The sequence below is a fragment of the Mastigoproctus giganteus genome, chromosome 7, assembly GCF_048544385.1.
Source record: "Mastigoproctus giganteus isolate SK-2022 chromosome 7, ASM4854438v1, whole genome shotgun sequence".
In the NCBI taxonomy this organism is placed as follows: Eukaryota; Metazoa; Arthropoda; class Arachnida; order Uropygi; family Thelyphonidae; genus Mastigoproctus; species Mastigoproctus giganteus.
This window is the reverse complement of record NC_143581.1, coordinates 112,933,620-112,954,372: the sequence shown is the minus strand read 5'-3', so window position 1 is coordinate 112,954,372 and position 20,753 is coordinate 112,933,620. Positions and strand designations below refer to the sequence as shown.

The 20,753-nt window shown below is 37.5% G+C and overlaps 1 protein-coding gene across 2 annotated transcripts in view; it reads right to left on the bottom strand.

Moving 5' to 3' along the window:
• The window catches only part of Npl4 (nuclear protein localization 4), a 536,510-nt gene that overhangs the window by 316,974 nt on the left and 198,783 nt on the right, over positions 1-20,753 (bottom strand). For both annotated transcript variants that reach the window (XM_090377858.1, XM_090377859.1), the window contains one exon: positions 17,969-18,092. In XM_090377858.1, the coding sequence (XP_090233984.1) occupies positions 17,969-18,092 (124 nt within the window). The remainder of the gene's footprint in view (positions 1-17,968; positions 18,093-20,753) is intronic.

Genomic DNA, 20,753 nt, shown 5'->3' with positions numbered 1-20,753 from the left:
CTTGAAATCTGGCATTGTATTTTCCTCTTTGGCAGTGTATGTTCGGTCCATCATTTTTTTCCAGTACAGAGCAGTCTCATCGACATTAAAAATTTGTTGCATTGAATAGCTGCCTCCATCAATAATTTTTTCCAACACCACAAAATTTCTCTGCAGCTGCAGAATCGGCACTGGCGACTTCACTGCATATTTTAACTTTGTGGAAACCAGCATGATGCTTGAACCTATTAAACCACCCGTTGCTTGTCACGAACTTGGGTTGGGGTCTGCCATACTTATCCTTAATATCTTTATAAATACTTCTTGCTTTTGCTTGAATGCTCATTAGACTCGGGCACTCGCTTCTGAATCTGATTTTCCATCCATATTATTAACAGCTGTTCCATCTTCAATATAGCAACTGAATGCTGTTTTGTGATCACTGGTGATCTTAAGTGAGTTGATCCTTTGACATGTTCTTTTATACATGCAATGTCCTTTAAAATAGTATTCACTGTTGAAGCAGCGAGACCTAATTCCCTTGCAATAGATGACAAACTTTGTCCTGCTTCGTACTTCTTAATCATTTTCATCTTAATTTCTAAATCAATTTTGTTTTGTTTCCTGGCACTACCACCACTTGCACTTTTCGTTGGTCACTTTCCTTTCATCATTGTAATATGTAAATAGGAATGAAGAGAAGTTTCTGAAAATTTGTTTTTTATATGATTGAAGATTTCATCATAATAGCGTAAAAACTCACACAATTGCAGTTATCGGTATTATCGCAAATTCAATAAGATAGAGTTTACTACCTGTTTATAATTATATGCACAAACAGCAAAGCCCGATAAACCAGAAAGTGCAAATTGTTTTTTTTCGGTCGTGACCTCCAGAAATGTGCTTTAAAAAATATCACAAATGCATTCAAAACTGATTCTTATAACGGGAACATATGATAACGATGAAAGGGTAGTGCAATTTCCATTATAAATATGACCTTTTAGAGAGATAAATAGCTTAGTAATATAGCAAAATTTTCAGCTTCCAAGGACTTGGAATCAATTACAAAAAAAAAAAAAAAAAAAAAAAAAAAGTGTTATTGGGTTCACGTAGCAATATTTTCACAATACCTCCATTTATTTCTATAAGGTGCAAAACTTACGTAAAGTCAAATTTCCGTAAGTCCAGCATTACATAAGTCAGAGCTTTCCTGTAAATACACGGGCTGTGTTAGGCTAACTAAGAGTAAGAACAGGTTGCATGTATACCAATAACAGTTTAGTAAATAAATTTGATGAATTTGAGATGCTGGTAAAGACATCAAAGACAGATATTGTTGGGATATCAGAGGTGTGATGTCATACAGATATAAGCAATGCACGATTGGAATTAGGGGAGTACACAGATAGGATAGGAAGGACGGAGGGGTTATGCTGTTAGTTAAGAAACACAAAATCTAAGGAAGTGCATAAAGTTGACATTAGCATTAATATTAACATTAGTAGAATGCATTTAATGCAAGAAAGCAAGCTTACACAGCATCAGCCAAAAAAAAAAAAAACTTTATCCATCCAATTGCTCCAAACATTTGTCCAGTTCTTCAATGAATTTATTTATGCAATCAACTTCCATAACAATAGATGAAAGTTTGTTCCAGCAATGAACTACCCACTGGTTAAAGGCAAATTTCCATGAATCCATTCAACAACCGTCTTCCATCAATTTGAGTTTACGCTGTCTCGGTTTGGTAAGATGAATTGAGTAAGATGAAAAATCCCATCAGCATTGAGCCGGCTCAAACCATTCAAGGCCTTATACACCTCAATCAGATCACCATGCAGGTGCTTAAGCCTCCAGATGTTGCAATTTGCAGAACTTAAGCCTCTCTTGGTACGAGCACCCATTTGTTCCTCTCACAATTCTTGTTGCACTTCTCTGTATTTATTCTGGCAACTCTACATCCATCCAAAATGAAGCCTGCTGTCCTGTACACAGTACTCTATATAATATCGGTGTTTAGATACACCATAGATAACTCTTAATGAACTACAAAGTAGTTGTTGTAGGCATCATTTGCTCTTTCTCATATTGTGCTCTGCCTTCACGACGAGTTGCCATGATATTGCACTACTTCGAATAAGTAACGCTTCACTAATAGAGAAGGCTATTGTTACTTATTCTCAGTTGAGTACCACCACCCAGACAGCACTGTTTCACGGCTATTGGCCGATCATTAGTGGGTGGGCAGGTACCCTGGTATTGCAGACATGACGACCCAGTTGTGAAGTTATGAGAGATGCCAAGAGGTGTAGATGTCAATATTTAAAATAAATAAATGCACAAGGCATAATACTTTAAGAGTTTGGTATCTATATAATATCGGTGTTTAGATACACCATAGATAACTCTTAATAAACTACAAAGTAGTTGTTGTAGGCATCATTTGCTCTTTCTCATATTGTGCTCTGCCTTCACGACGAGTTGCCATGATATTGCACTACTTCGAATAAGTAACGCTTCACTAATAGAGAAGGCTATTGTTACTTATTCTCAGTTGAGTACCACCACTCAGACAGCACTGTTTCACGGCTATTGGCCGATCATCAGTGGGTGGGCAGGTACCCTGGTATTGCAGACATGACAACCCAGTTGTGAAGTTATGAGAGATGCCAAGAGGTGTAGATGTCAATATTTAAAATAAATAAATGCACAAGGCATAATACTTTAAGAGTTGGTATCTATATAATATCGGTGTTTAGATACACCATAGATAACTCTTAATAAACTACAAAGTAGTTGTTGTAGGCATCATTTGCTCTTTCTCATATTGTGCTCTGCCTTCACGACGAGTTGCCATGATATTGCACTACTTCGATCATCAGTCATATTGTGCTCTGCTGTCGTGAAGGCAGAGCACAATATGAGAAAGAGCAAATGATGCCTACAACAACTACTTTGTAGTTTATTAAGAGTTATCTATGGTGTATCTAAACACCGATATTATATAGATACCAAACTCTTAAAGTATTATGCCTTGTGCATTTATTTATTTTAAATATTGACATCTACACCTCTTGGCATCTCTCATATTGTGTGATTAACTTCACAACTGGGTCGTCATGTCTGCAATACCAGGGTACCTGCCCACCCACTGATGATCGGCCAATAGCCGTGAAACAGTGCTGTCTGGGTGGTGGTACTCAACTGAGAATAAGTAACAATAGCCTTCTCTATTAGTGAAGCCTTACTTATTCGAAGTAGTGCAATATCATGGCAACTCGTCGTGAAGGCAGAGCACAATATGAGAAAGAGCAAATGATGCCTACAACAACTACTTTGTAGTTTATTAAGAGTTATCTATGGTGTATCTAAACACCGATATTATATAGATACCAAACTCTTAAAGTATTATGCCTTGTGCATTTATTTATTTTAAACAGTACTCTATGTATGGGCTGACCATTGCCTTATACAAGGAGATAATCATCTCCATATGTCTTTAGAAAATATCTTCTGTATAACATTGACATGGGTGGACAGTGCAATGTTAAGTCTGTTAGGTGTCACATTAGCACTGGTAAATAAAAAATTGAAAGTAGAGTGAGTTACAGGCTTAATGACTATGATGAGTACAAAGAACAGTTGAACAGAGAAATACAGTGGGCCAGTTAATCAGAAGGGCTTATAATTGCAGATTTTAACTTTTCAGATATTGACTGGAACTTGTGGAATAGTCACTCACACACAAGCAAGACTTTAGTGGGTTTGATGGATGATGGTTTTCTACAGCAGCATGTTCGAGAAGCAACAAGAGGTTGTAATACTCTTGATCTGATTATCAGTAATCATTTTTCATGCATTAAGAATCTGCAGATGAAGGAACCAGTATGTGGCAGTGATCAGTAGTAGTAGTAGTAGTAGTGGCATGTGATGCAAGAAAGCAAGTGTATGAGCTTATGCAGCATCAGCCAAAGGGGGGAAAAAAAAAGAAAAAAAACAAACACACCATTCCCTCCAAATGCCTGTCCAGTTCACAACGACAGATGGAAGTTTGTTCCAGCAATTAACCACCCGCTGGCTAAAGGCAAATTTCCGCACATCTATTCTACATCTGACTTTTCTTAATTTGAATTTATGACCCCTTAGGTTCATAATCTGAACAAGTGGAAGGATCCCATCAGAATTCAGTGTGCTCAACCCATTCAAGGCCTTATATACCTCAATCAGATCACCGTGCAGGTGTACAGGTGCCTAGTCTCCAGCTGCTGCAATTTGCAGAACTTAAGCCTTTCTTGGTAAGAGGATCCCTTCATTCCCCCTCACCAATCTTGTTGCCCTTCTCTGTACACACTCAAGTAAATCTACATCCTTCCTAAAATGAGGCCTCAAGACCTGTACGCAGTACTCAAGGCGTGGCCTGACCATTGCCTTATACAGAGGGACAATCACCTCCTTCTCCCTCCTAGCAAAATTCCTATATATCATTGACAAAACCCCATGACCTGCCCTAGCAGAATGTCTGCATTGCTCAGAAAACTTCATATCAGACTGCACAATTACTCCCAGGTCTTTTTCATTTTCTACCACCTTAAGTGTAGGACCACACAGTTGGTACGTTTCTCTGAGGTTACTTCTACCCATATGCAGTACTTTGCATTTGTCAAGGTTAAACTTCAGTTGCCACTTCTTAGTCCATCTGCCCAAATTATCTAGATCCTGTTGCAGTAGCACACTGCCATTACTGTCATTAACAACCCTGCCAACCATTGTATCATCTGCAAACTTCGACATTAAGCCTGATATATCTTCATCAATATCATTGATAAATATACAAAACAACAGTGGACCCAACACCGAACCCTGTGGGACTCCACTAATAACATTAGTCCACGAAGAGCAACACCCATTGATTACCACCCTCTGTCTTCTCCCACTTAACCATCCTTTTGTCCATTGTAGCAACTTACCCTTAATACCATTCTGCTCCAAATTGTACAATAGTCTTCCATGTGCAACAGTGTCAAAAGCTTTCCTGAAATCCAAATATATGATATCAAAATTATTGTTTGCATCCAGTTCCTTTGTAACCACATCATAATATCCTATCAAATTTGTCAGACAACTTTCCCTTAACAAACTCATGCTGTGTCTGAATTATTGCTGCAGTCTTGTCTAGATGATCCTGCAATGCATCTTTAACCAGCAACTCCATTATTTTACCCGGAACAGACGTTAAACTAACTGGTCTGTAATTACTCGTGTCACCCTTCGATCCCCCTTTGTGAATTGGGGATACATTTGCACATCTCCAGTCAGTGGGAACCTCCCCTGAGTCCAAGGATGCTCTCATAATTATGGCTAAGGGTTTGCTTAGTTGCTTTGCCGCTGCCTTTAATATAACTGGATAGATCCCATCCACCCCAGGTGCTTTTCTTATGTTTAACTTCAACAATTTCTCCCCCACATTGCTTTCAGTTATTACAAAATCATTAAGTACCCTGCTACAATTTAATAACCTTCTGCCATTTTCAAACCTTAATAATTCCTCATGTGTGAATGTAGATGCAAAATACTCATTCAGTTTGTTTGCTATCTGAGCAGGATCATCAACAGTCGAACCATCGATGTCAAGTGGACCAATCAGATTCATCCCCTTCCTTTTAGAGTTTATATAAGTAAAGAAATCCTTGCTGTTTTTCTTAGCATCTTTTGCCAAGGATTTCTCGTAATCTGCCTTCGCCTGCCTAACCTCCTTTGTGACCTGATTACAGACTAGCTTATATCTGTCATAGGCTTCTGAGTCGCTTGATAATTTATATGCATCCCATGCATTTTTCTTCTCTGTTACGAGTCTCATTAGTTCATTAGATAACCATTTAGGCCTAAATCTTGAACAATATTTCTTAATAGGTATGAAACTTTTAGTAGCATCCACGATTAATTCCTTGAATGCTTCCCACTTAGAATTTACTGTTGGTATCATCAGCTGATCCCACTGTACAGAATTTAAAAACTGTCTGAGACCACTGTACTCACCTTTACGAAAGCAAAAACCCTTTCCTTTACCCCTGATGGTAATTAAATCTTTAAGTAAATCCCACATCAGTACACTGTGATCACTACCACCTAGTGGTTCCTTTATCTGCAAATTCTTAATGCACGAATGATCACTGCTGATAACCAGATCAAGAGTATTACTTTCACTGGTTGCCTCTCGAACATGCTGCTGCAGAAAACAATTATCCAATAAATCCACAAAAGTCTGACTAGTGTGTGAGTGACCAACCCACAAGTTCCAGTCAATATCTGGGAAGTTAAAATCTCCCATTATAAGACATTCCGATTTACTAGCCCACTATTTCTCTGTACAATTGTTCATTGTACTCATCCAAGTCATTTGGCCTATAACACACTCCTACTCTTATTTTTGCTTTCGCAGTGCTTATGTCACACCAAACTGACTCAACAGTGCACTGTTCATCTATATCAACTGGATGCACTTCTTTTGATTTTATGTTTTTCTTAATTAACAGCTTAACACCTCCTCCCTTTCTATCCTGTCTATCCTTTCTGTACACATTGTACTCCCCAAATTCCAGTTCTGCATTCCTTATATCTGTTGACACATCTCTGCTATCCCAACAATATCCACCTTTGATGTCTTGACCAACACTTCAAATTCATTTACTATACTTCTAGTATTGGTATACATGCAAGCATACATGTTCCTACTCCTACAGAGAAATACAGTGGGCCAGTTAATCAGAATGGCTTATAATTGCGGATTTTAACTTTTCAGATATTGACTGGAACTTGTGGAATGGTCACTCACACACACACACACACACACACACGAACTTTAGTGGATTTGATGGATGATGGTTTTCAACAGCAGCATGTTGGAGAAGCAACAAGAGGATGTAATACTCTTGATCTGATTATCAGTAATCATTTTTCATGCATTAAGAATCTGCAGATGAAGGAACCAGTATGTGGCAGTGATCAGTGTGCTGACATGGAATTTTCTCAAAGAAACAACTACCATCAGGGGGAAAGGGAATGGTTTTTGCTTAGATAAAGGTGACTAGAGTGGTCTCAAACAGTTTTAAATTCTATATAATAGGACTAACTGATGATGATACCAACAAAAATTTCTAAATGGGAAGCACTGAAGGAAGTAATTGTGGCAACTACTAGGATTTTTGTTGCAACTAAAAAATACTGTTGATGTTCAAGATTTAGGCCTAAATGGAGGTCAGATAAACTAATGAGACTTGTGACAGAAGAAAAATGCACGGGATATATATAAATTATCAGGTGACACAAAAAACTATAGTAAACATAAGCTACTCGGTAATCAAGTCTCAAAAGGAAGTTAGGCAAGCAAAGGCAGATTATGAGAAATGTTTGGTAAAGGATGCAAAGAAAAACAGTAGACTTCTTTACTTATGTAAACTCTACAAGGATGAATCAGGTTGGTCCAATTGATATCAATGATTCCGTGTTGATGATCGTGCTGAGGGAGCTGACAAACTGATTAAGTATTTTGCATCTACATTCGCACATGAGGAATTCTTATGGAAAGGGAATGCTACACATTTATCAAACTAACAGGTAGACAATTGATTTTATAATAACTAAGAGAAAAGTGGAGAAGAAATTGTTTAAGTTGATGTAAGAAATGTCTTCCCATTACACCCATCCATTCACTCCAAATGCTTGTCTAGTTCTGCCTTGAACTTATTTAAGTTGTCCATCTCCACTACAACAGATGGAAGTTTGTTCCAATTATCAACCACCCGATGGATGAAGTAAAATTTCCACACATCTATTCTACAATTTTCTTTCCTCAGTTTGGATTTATGTCCCCTCAGGTAAGTAATCTAAGCAAGAGAAAGAATCCCATTAGCACCGAGCTTGCTCAAACCATTTAAGGCCTTACACCTCAATCAGATCACTTCGCAGGTGCCTAATCTCTAGAAACTGCAATTTACAGAAATTAAGCTTTTCTTGGTAATAGCAACCCTTTGTTCCATTCACCAATCTCATTGCCCTTCTCTGTACTCATTCCAGCAACTCTACATCCTTCCTAAAATAAGGCATCCGGACCTGTATGCAGTACTCAAGTTGTGGCCTGACCTCCTTATACAAGGGTACAGTCACATCCTCATCCCTACTAGCAAAATTCCTCTGTATCATTGACCAGACATCATGAGCTACTCTTGCAGCCTGTCTACCCTGCTCAGAAAACTTCATATCTGACTGCACAATTACCCCAAAGTGCATTTTATTCTCCCCTACCCTGAGTGTAGTACCACACAGTTGGTATGTTACTCTGGGGTTACTGCTACCCATATGCAGTACGTTACATTTGTCAACTTCAGTTGCCACCTCTCAGCCCATCTGCTCAACTTTTCTACATCTTGTTGCAGTAGTGTACTGTCATTAATAACCCTGCCAACCTTTGTACCATCTGTAAACTTGGACATTAGCCCTGATATACCTTCATCAATATCATTGAAAAATATAGAAAAAACAAGAGGCCCAATACTGAACCCTGGGGGACTCCACTAATAACATCAGTCCACAAAGAGCAGTGTCCATTGATTACCACTCTGTCTTCTCTCACTCAACCATCCCCTTATCCATAGTAGCAACCTGCCCTTAATACCATACGGCACCAATTTGTATAGTAGTCTTCCATGTGCAACAGTATCAAAAGCTTTCCTAAAATACAAGTATATGATATCAAAATTATTTTTTGCATCCAATTCTTTTGTTACCACATCATAGTATTAAATCAAATTTGTCAGACAAGACTTTCTCTTAACAAACCCATGGTGTGTCTAAATTATAACTGCAGTCTTGTCCAGGTGATCCTGCAGTGCTTCTTTAACAAGTGACTCCATTATTTTCCCTGGATTTGAAGTTACATTAAACTAACAGGTCTGTAATTACTCATTTTACTCTCTTTGTTTCCCCCTTTGTGAATTGGAGACACATTTGCACATCTCCAGTCCATGGAGGACCTCCCCTGAGTCCAGGGAACCTTTCTTAATTATGGCTAAGGGTTTGCTTACTTCCTTTGCTGCCTCCTTTAATATAACTGGATAGATCCCATTCATCACCCCAGGTGCCCTTCTTATGTTCAACTTAAACAATCTCCTCCAATTTGCTCTCAGTTATTACAAAATCATTTAGCTCCCTGCTAGAATTTGATAAGCTTCTGCCCACCACTTCCCTACAGACTTCCTCATTCCTTTTGCGAGTATCTCAGAAGGATCAACAATTGAACCACTGATATCAAGTGGACCAATCTGATTCATCCCTTTCCTTCTAGAGTTTACATAACTAAAGAAGCCTTTGCTGTTTTTCTTTGCATCCTTTGCAAAAGATTTCTCATAATCTGCCTTTGCTTAACTAACATCATTTGTGAATTGATTACAGACTATCTTATATTTACCATAGTCTTCTGTGTCTCCTGATAATTGATATGTATCCCATGCATTTTTCTTCTCTGCCACGAGTCTCATTACCTCATCTGCAATCCATTTAGTCCTAAACCTTGAACAGTATTTCTTAGTTGGGACAAAAAGCCTAGTAGCTTCCAAGATTACTTCCTTGAATGCTTCTCAATTTAGAATTTGCTGTTAGTAACATCATCAGTTGTTCCCACCGTATAAAATTTAAAATCTGTCTCTGACCACTGTAGTCACCTTCAGAAAAGCAAAAACTGTTCCCTTTACCTCTCATGGTAGTTACAAATTTAAGTAAATCCCACATTAGTACACTGTGATCACTGTACCTAGTGGTTCCTTAATCTGCAGATTCTTAATGAATAAAGAATCACTGCTGATAATCATCAGATCAAGAGTATTATTCCCTCTAGTTGCCTCTTGAATGTGCTGCTGTGGAAAACAATCATCAAATATCTCCACAAAAGCCTTGCTAGTGTGCAAGTGACCAACCCACAAATTCCAGTTAATATCTGGGAAGTTAAAATTCCCCATTATAACACAATCTGATTTATTGGCCCACTATTTCTCTGTTATTCGTTGTACACATCAGAGTCATTAAGCCTACAACTAATTCCTACTCTGAATTTTGCTTTTCCAGTGCTTAGGTTACACCAAATTGACTCAACATTGCACTGTCCACCAATATCAACTGGATACAATTCTAGGGCTTGGACAAACTGTCATTAAACCTAGCTTTATATGCAGAGAAAGAAACATTATTTTGTTTCAATCTATTAGTAACTTGTGTTTAATGTTTCTTTGAACCTTGTGCCAGAGGCTGCTGTGGTGGCTACACTCTGCTTTCCCAGTGTTCACTTCTTCCTTGACCTTTCCCACTCATACAGAAACAATTCATTTTTTTTGTAAGTAAGTTGTTAGCCAAGTAGTAATTGTCTCACTTTTCTTTTTCACTAATGAGATAGAGGAATAGATGTATACTTGGTTCCATTAAGAAGAATTCCTTTGAGGCTTTGTTTTGATTAGCAAATAAATAGACTGTGCTCTGTTGGTTCACAGAAAATTCCAAATAAATTCATAACTGCAGGGATGCAATATATCACTGTCTTCTTCTGGAAAAATGGGGCACCAATTCTTTTTCTGAATGTCTATAGCATGAAAAGACTGCTCCAAGGACAGCAAATTCTTGAATATTTGTCCACAAAAGTTCTGCCCACACTTTGGGTAGATTTCAATCTATCACAAGTTGGTTGAGTCCACTTTATGCAAACAGCAGTCATCCAGTGAATTTCTTTATTAAAATAGTTTATGGCAACCTCTAGATCACAAATTTTAAATTAGGGATCTGACACCATTTGTTCAAAAAGTGATAGGGGTGATACCAGTAGTTCAGGACCATGGGGTATTGGTGTTACAGCTGAAGTAACATTGTAGCACTCAACACTTCTTATTACTCACATTATAACCTGCTACATTTATGGAACAAAAGTAGCAGTTATTAATAAGATCCTTTCACAGTATGGGAATAGCAAAGGTCATATTTTTCTTTTTAACAGGATGTCACAATCATAACTACTCCATCCTTTGTTTCGCCACAACACAGTTATCACAAATGTAACAAAATACAAATGGATTGTCACACAACCATGAGCTGCACTGTCAAAGAAACAAAATATGAAAATCACATTAAAAACAGACACTAGTTAGCATAATTGCAGTATAAAGAAATTGAAAGTAAAAGAAACATTTCTTAAGTTTGTACAGCTACCTGAATTGCAGGCCTTGACCTGTCTAAACAGGTCTCAAAATATCTATATTTGTCAGTCACAAAGGAATTAGTAACCTTATTGTGTGTATATCTATGGAATATGAGACTAACAAATCACACATATTCCATGTACAGGAGACGTGGAGGGGTTATGCTCTTAGTTAAGAAGCATATTAAATCTAAAGCAGTGCATCCAGTTGACACAGGTGGGGAGTGCAATGTTGAGTCAGTTTGGTGTGACATGAGCACTGGGAGAACAAAATTGAGAGTAGGAGTGTGTTATAGGTCTAATAACTCTGTGCAGTATACCAAACAGCTTTAAAGAGAAAGAGTGGGCCAGCAAATCAGAATGTCTCATAATGGGAGATTTTAATTTTCCAGATGTTCACTGGAATTTGTGGGTTGGTTACTCACACACACTAGCAAGACTTTTGGGGATTTCTGAATGATTGTTTCTACAGCAGTATGTTAGATAGTCAACAAAAGGAAGCAATACTCTTGAAATGGTTATCAGCTGCAATTCTTCATTTATTCAGAATCTGAATGTAAAAGACCAATTGGGTGGCAGCAATTACAGAGTACTAATGTGAATTTAAATAAAGATGTAACTACTATCAATGGCAAATGGAAAGGCTTTTGCAAGGGTGACAACAGTAGTCCTAGACAGTTTTTAAATTAATGATGTTACCAATGGCAAATTCTAAATGGAAAGTATTCACGAAAGTAATCAAAGAAGCTACTAGGCTTTTCATACCAATGAAATACTGTTCAAGGCTTAGACCTAAATGGATGTCAGAGGAACTATAGAGACACATGGAAGAGAAGAAAAGTGCATGAGATGCATATAAATTATCAGGTGATACAGAAGTGCATGGAATGCATATAAATTATCAGGTGATACAGAAGCATATGGTAGATATAAATCAGTCAGTAATCAAGTCACAGAGGAGGTTATGCAACCTAAGGCAGATTATGAAGTCTCTGAAAAAGAATGCAAAGAAAAACAACAACTTCTAGGCTTATGTTAACAGTAGGTGGAAGGGGCTGAATCACATTGGGTCACTCAATGTCTATAGTTAACCATTGATGACCCTGCTCAAGTTTCAGGCAAACAGAATAGGTATTTTGCAACTACATTCATACATGACCAATTCTTAAGGAAAGGGGATGCCAGAAGATGACTTTGTGATGTGAAAGGAAAGTGGAAGAAAATTGAAGATGGACATAAAAAAAAGGCACCTAGGGTGGATGGAATCTATCCAGTTATACTAAGGGAGGCAGCAAAGGAGGAAAGCAACCCTTAGCCATAATTATGAGAGCATCCTTGGATTCAGGGAAGGTCCCTATAAACTGGAGTTGTGTGAATGTATTCCCAATTCAAAAAGGGGGATCAAAAGGTGAAATGAGTAATTACATACTTGTTAGCTTAACACCTGTTCCAGGGAAAATAATGGAATCAGTGGTTAAAGAAGTAATGCAGGACTATCTGGACAAGCATGAAATTATACTAAAATCAAAGCATAGATTTGTTAAGGGGGGGGGGGTCATGTCTAACCAATTTGATAGGTTACTAAGATGAAGTGAACAAGGAACTGGAGGCAAAAAATTATTCTGACATCATGAACTCGGATTTCAGGAGGGCTTTTCATACTGTTGCACATAAGACTGCTATACAAACTGGAGCAATGTGGCATTAAGGGCAAATTACTGCTATGGATAAAGGGATGGTTAAGTGGAAGAATACAGAGAGCAGTTATGAAAGGGCAATGCTCTTCGTAAACTAATGGTATTACTTGAGTTCCCCAGGGCTTAATGCTGGGACCATTGTTGTTTTTAGTTTTTAATGTTTATTAATGATATTGATGAAGGTATATCAGGCTTAATGTGTAAGTTTGCAGGTCATACAAAGATTGGCATGGTGATTAATAACAGTAATCAGGGTGAGTTACAGCAATAAAATCTAGGAAAATTGGTCTCTGGTCTGAGAAATGGCGGTTGAAGTTCAACATTGATAAATGCAAGGTACTGATAAATACATATGGGTAGCAGTAACACCAGAGTAGTAGTAGTAGTGGCTTAAGATGAAAGAAAGCAAGCGTATGAGCTTATGCAGTATCATCCAAAGGAAAAAAAAAAATTTACACAACAATTCCCTCTAACAGAAGTAGTGCAAGAATCACTTTTGCCTCTGCCTACTTTTAACCTTTTAGTCTGTGAATCCCCCCAACTTATAAACTTTGTGGTACTACAAATAACAGGGTAGTTTAGAATGAAAAAGATCTGGGGGTAATTGTGCAGTCAGACTGTGATATTTTATGAGCAATATGCGACCAGGATAGCTCACATGGTTTTCTCAATAATATACAGAAACTTTGCTAGCAGTAATAAGGAGGCGATTATCCTTTTGTACAAGGACATGGTTAGGCCACATCTTGAGTACTGTATGCAGGTCTGGAAGCCTCACTTTAGGAATGATGTAGACTGAAAGAATGACAACCAGATTGGTGAAGGGAACAAAAGTGCACCCTTACCTAGAAAGGGTTCAGTTCTGCAAATTGTAGCTTCTGGAGGCTAGGCACCTACAGGGTGATCTGAATAAGGTGTTTAAGGCATTGAATGGATTGAATAAGCTGAATTTGAATTGCATTCTTCTTCTTCTTGCTGAGAGGGGTCGTAATTTAAGTTGAAGCATGTTTGCAGGATAGATTGTGTGGAAGTTTGCCTTCAGCCAGTAGGTGGTTGATTTTTGGAACAGGGAGCTTCCTCTGTTGTTGTGGAAATGAGCAGCTTGATTAAATTCAAGAAAGAACTAGACAAATTCCTAGGTATCAATGGGAGAGTGTGCAGTTTGTTTTTTGTTTTTTTTTAATGCTTGATGCAAGAAAGCAAAAATAAGCTTGCTTTCTTGCATCATTTCCCACTACAAATGCAGCAGGTAAACAAAAGATTTTGCTGTTTTATTTGCAAATGGGAGAGTACAGCATGGTCTTCTCATTACACAAGAAAAGACTGGCCTTCAAGGTAATCATTCAATCCAGGAATAAAAAATTTCCACTACAATTCCATAATTTGAGCCATTCAAAATCCTGTTACCTCCCCTACACAAAATTGGGGCTTATAAAACAATTTGTTAAGGCCAAGGATCAATATGGACCAGATTTCAAATACTTGAAGGAAATGTTTCCAAGACCTAGTGAGGTTTAAATAAAGGGAAGGGTGTTCACTGGCCCATAGATACGGGACCCTCTCAATGAAAACTTTGACCAAATCCTCCATGGTGATGAGAAAACAGCCTGGGATGCTTGCAAACTTGTAACAACAAACTTGCTAAGAAACAAAGCAGTTAACTATAATCAGCTTGCGAAAAACCTTCTGTTGTCATATCATAAATTAGGCTGCAACATGTCATTAAAAATACTCTTTCTTTACTTCCCATTTGGATTGTTTCCACAGACAACTGTGGCACATGAAGTGATGAGCATGGTGAGATTCCATCAAGACATCTCGGTGATAGAGAAGCGATACGAAGGCAAATGGAACTCTGCAATGTTAGCTGACTATTGCTGCACTGTGACAAGAGATACCCTAAATGTAAGGTACAAATGACAAGCGGGGAAGCATAAAATGCTAATCAGGTAATTTTATATTGTGCTGATCAATGTGATTTCATTTTATTTTTTTTTTATTTTGAAAACTAAAAATGTATCAATTCTTATTATTTTAAACTGTTTTGTAAAGTTTTTTAAAATATTATAAAATTTTTTTCAATATAAGAAATATTAAAAGAGTATGGTGGATGGTCTTTATTTATCCCATTTTAGGCCTAAGCAGCATATATTATACAGGACAACAGGTACAGTGAAACTTCTCCTAACGGACACCTCTCGTTAATGGACATCTCTCTACAACGGACATTTTCAAATTCCCCAACTCACCTCCATTGGTTTTAATGTGTTTGCAGCTTCTGTCTAGCAGACATTCTCTGTAACGGACGCGGACAGGCAATCTGCACTGTTTCGTTTAGATTAGCACTTAATTTGATCTCCCCATAACGGACAGCGGGCGAGCTCACGGCCCTTTTTCTAGGAACGTTTCTTCCACGTATTGCCTCAATCGTGTGTTTATTTTCTATTTCCAATTCTCATTTTTATCAAGGTTTACGTCGCGGTTCTAAACCCTTTTTCAAGAATTTTAAGGTATGTGTAAAACTTCTGATGAATTCGGTGTGTGCAGGGGGGGGAATATGGTCGGCCTTTCGTCTTTTCAGTTTCAGTTTTCAGTTTTGTTCAGTGTCATGTGAAGTGCACAATGTCTTCTCGTAAACATTTAACTTTAAAAGATAAAGTCGAACTCATTAATGCGTATGATCGGCAAAAAATAGTGTTTGCAATCTCGCTGCAAAATTCAAAATCAGGAAGACGCAGGTAAGCAACATCCTAAAGAAAAAAAATGAACTGCTCAAACAATTTTGGCAACACGGAAACAATCAGGTTCAAAAATCATTCCCGAAAATTGTTGGACTTCAAATTTGTCGCGCACGTGCTAAAAAAATTCCCATTAAATGGGCCTATTATTAGGGAAAAGGCTTTTGAGGTTGCGAAATCTATGGGAGTAAATGAGTTCAAAGCTTCTGTGGGATGGCTAGACAAGTTCAAAACTCAGCATAAAATTTCTTGGAAAACCGTAAGTGGTGAAGGTGGATCTGTTGATACTGGGGTTGTAACAGAGTGGACCGTCAAATTGGAAGATTTATGTCGTGATTTTGAAGCTAAGGATATTTACAACTGTGATGAAACAGGGTTGTTTTTTTAAAGCTCTTCCTGAAAAAACAATGAGCCGTAAAAACAAAAAGTGCCAGGGCAGAAAAATTTCTAAGGAACACTTGACTGTACTATTGTGTACAAATATACTGAGAGACTTTGAACAACCTCTTGTTATAGGAAACCCACAAAATCTTCGTTGTTTCAAGGGCATAAAGTTGAATCTTTTGAATGTTGACTAGAAGTCTAATAAAAAAGCGTGGATGACACGAGATATCATGAGCGAATGGATAAGTCACTTTAACCAAAACATGATTCATCAAAACAGAAAAATTATTCTTTTCATGGATAATGCTGCATCTTACCCGCACATTGAATTGTCCAACATTCAAATCATTTTTCTGCCACCAAACACATCTGCAGAGTGTCAGCCCTTGGAGCAAGGGATAATAAAAAATTTTAAACTTCACTGTTTTATTTTATTTATTTTTTTAAGATGTCTTAAAACGTGTTTTAAGACATCTCATTGCAAACATGAACGATGTAACGTGTGAGTGACCTTGCAAAGAAAATCAGCATCCTAGATGCGATTCAATGGATTTCCTCTTCAGTAAACGCAATTAGAAAACAAACTGTCGTGAACTGTTTTGTAAAGTCTGGCTTCTCAAATGCAAAAATTGAAGTTGTGAACAGCAATGTGGAGCACCAAGAAGAACAAGAACTTCAACATCTATTGATAATGTACGATACTTCCGCTGCAAGTGACCCTGGCTACAAAGATATAGACTCAAATCTCACTACAGAAGATGGTGCTCTAGATATCAACGACATTATCATTGATATTTTTCAAGAAGTTCCTCATGAGGATGAAGAAATGAAAGGAGGTCATTCTGTCGAAGAACATATTAACGACGAACCACCGATGAAAATAGAAGAAGCGCTCATACAAATCAATCGTTTAAAGGACTTTCGATGGTTTCTTCACTCCAAACAAATGTTGAAACAAAATTATCAGCCGGAAGAAGGTGCAGAAGAAAATAAGTGATTACTGTATGTATTTTTCTTAAGATAAAGTCATAATATGCATAGCACAATTGTATGTATATTATTTACAAAAATATTGTTCAAAATCTGTATATATTTTAATTTAATTTTACATTAAACGTTTAACGATTTTTCTTTCCTCCCTCAGACTTCTTGTTAGCGGACACCTCTCTAACGGACACATTTTCGTTCCCCATGGCTGTCCGTTAAAGGGAAGTTTCACTGTATTTTCAAAACTTGGGCAAAATAATTTTTTAATGTTAATTTCCCAACTCCACACATGCAAAAACAATACAGAAAAAATACTTTCATCAAAGATACAGAAAAAAATATGTTAAAAATTTGTTTACCAATGTTATTTAAATACTTAACTAGAACTAGGGGACATAAGTTCAAGTTACGGGGGGAAATGTTTAGATTGGACTGCAGGAAGTTTTATTTTAGCCAGCGAGTTATAAATTACTGGAATAAGTTGCCTTCATGGGTGGTAGAGGCCGACAGTTTGGGGAAATTCAAAGGTCATCTGGATAGTACTTTCGGGTAAGGGAAGCGCATAGGATGATAGGTTTAATTTTTTTTTTTATTAATTATTATTATTTAGATATTTATTTTATTATTTTTTTTGTTTTTAATCATTGTTTTGTTTGGATTTTTTTTTTTTTTTTTTTTTTTTTTTTGGCTGGTGCAGCATAAGCCATAGGCTTTCTTGCACCATGCGGCTGTTACTAATACTAAATACTTGAAAGCAATATTAGGTTGTAACGAAATTTATAAAAAATTGAATTCTCAATAAACACACAAAGCACAAATGATTTAACAGCAATATGAACCATGATGGACACATGACAGAAAATTGGTGACAATTGATCAAAATGACTAAAAGCAAAGTCTTACTGCACTACAGATTGAAATTGCTATTATAATTAAAAACTATTTACCTGCCTATTCAAAGTGATTGCATTGGGTTGACATTTAGTACAAATGCCATGTGGCCATGGGGCATGTTCCTTACAACCAAACTTCAACTTACAACTTATATTCTCTAAAGCAGCAAACTTCCCCCTATTAATAAATAAAATATGCAAAATCCAATCCTATTAGGCTTAAACAGAAACACTTGAATAGGTATTTATTTAGAAAACAATAATTATCATGATGTATGAAGTCTAAATACCAGGATCTGATGATGGCATATATTTTTGTTGATAAAAAATGAGAATGACATTATGAAAATAACTGCCCATAACGAGACAAAATTATTGAGGGCAAAACTTTGCCAAAAATTTATTCTAACTAGGATTAAATACCTATAAAATATCTGAAAATAGATTTTATAAATTCATTTGCAAATATTTATGGTGATCAACAAATTATATTTATCACCATAAAACAGCATGATGTAATAAAATAGTAGCAATATTAAATAACCACAACCGTCTAAGAGTTAATATATACATGGTATAAAAATTTTTCTGTTATAATTTATGCTAATTAAAATCAGGCATATCTCCACAAATTATTCATGCATATTTCATAATTATACATAGAGGAAAAAAAGATGACAGGAAGGAATTAAACTCTGCTGATTTATCTACAAAATGCTTGTAAATATTTCAGCAGAGTCAATTCGTAACCTCTTCTTTTTCATTAACATACACAAAAAACAGCATTACAGAATATTAACACAAGTAGTAAACATCATAAAAGAAAATAAGCAATTATAATTTTTGCAAAATCTGAATGAAGTTGTTTTCATAACAAGCAAAAATAACTTTATTTATATCATGATGCAATTAGTCAAACAGTTTTTTTTTTTAAATCGAATCACACAAACTAATCAAGACGACATTAAAGACAAGGCAAGAAGATAGTCAAAAATTCATAATGACATAAAAAGTTCAGTCAATTATTCACTGAAGAGTGTTTTTGATTCATTTCTTGAATTGGTGATTGTGACAAAACAGAAAAGAAATAATAAAAACATCCAGTTCGTGAATAAGAAAGCTTCTTCCTGCTCTTTATTCTCCCTACTGGGAAAATTGCTATACACGGTATCTCAAAAATATTGGTACAAACGTTTAGGGGAGGCAGGTAACATCTAAAGGAATGTGAATCGCATAAGAACCCATAACCGGAAACGTCACGGGAAAGTAGTAGCAGAGGCACAAGAAGCAGAAATGACACAAGACAGTAATTAGTCGCAAACATTTATTTGACATAATATTAACAATGGAGTACGAGATTGATGCATTTCATGATGTTACAACAGATGCTCGAAGGTTCCACCATGAGACGCGATGCATGCGTGACACCGACGCAGCATGGATTGGCAGACACGATCGACAACACCTGGAGTTTCTTTGACAGTAGAAGCAGCGCCGACGAGTCTTGCCACGAGATCCATTTCCGTCTCCACAGGCGATTCATACACGATAGATTTGAGGACCCCCCCACAGAAAGAAATCAAGGCTCGATAAATCAGGTGAGCGCAGGGACCAGGCAACGGGTCCACCATGGCCAATCCATCGAGCCCCAAAATGCCTGTTCAAATGGTCACACACCTTCCATAATGGGCAGGCGCCCTGTCATGTTGAAACCAAATGTTGCATCCCACATTTGCTGGAACATCGTCAAGTAACCCTGGTAGAACTTGTTCAAGAAAGATCCGATATTTAGCGGAGTTCATGCGGAATGGTAACAGGTATGGGCCAACTAAACAGTCACCGTCCATACCTGCCCACACATTTATTGCGAAGCGATGTTGTGTCGCATGGGGCACACACCGTGTGGGTTGTCGTGAGCATTGTGCTGATTGAATAAGCCTTCCCGAGTGAAATAAGCCTCATCCGTGAACAAAACATAGGCTGGAAAATTCAAGTCTTGAACACTTTCTTGGAGAAACCACTGCGCAAAAGCCACATGTGTAGGATATCTTGGGGGAGCAGTAACTGAACCCTTTGGAGATGAAAGGGGTGTAAGGAATCATCGTGCCAGACACGCTGTACACTGCAACAAGGCAGAGGAAACGGCACGTGTGGTGGTAGTAGGATTATTCTGGACGGCATTCAACACACTTTCTTCCATGGTGGCAGTTCGACAACACCTGCAGACCACTTTCGTGTCAAACGTGGTCTGCCCGCACTACTCCTGTTACCTCCAAATGACCCATAATCACACAGATTTTGATGCACACGTCCAAAAAAAAGGTGGTCTGGTACATGTCTGTCTGGGAAGCGTTCTCCATAAATTCGTTGAGCGGCTCGTCCATTGGCCTCTGCTAATCCATACACTAGGTGCATGTCTGCCAGTTCACAGTTCATATATTCGATGCATGCTCTTGTGCGGCAACTACTGCTTGAATGAGTAAATCAGAAATTTTCTCTCGCGCGAACTGATTAACAGCACCGTCTACCGACTTACAGCGACGTTTCCAGTTTTGGGTTCCTATGTGATTCACATTCCTTTAGATGTTACCTACCTCTCTTAAACATTTGTACCAATATTTTTGAGATACCCTGTATATCACTGACAATACCACATGAGCTGGCCTAATAAACTATTTGTTCAGAGAACTTCACATCTGACTACACAATTACTTGTTGGCTGAAAACAAAAAAAACTTTCACACATCTATTCTGTAACCATCCTTAAAGTTGAATGTATGCCACCTCATATGTGTAGTTTGAGCAAGAGGAAAGATTCCATCAGCATTGAGCTTATCAG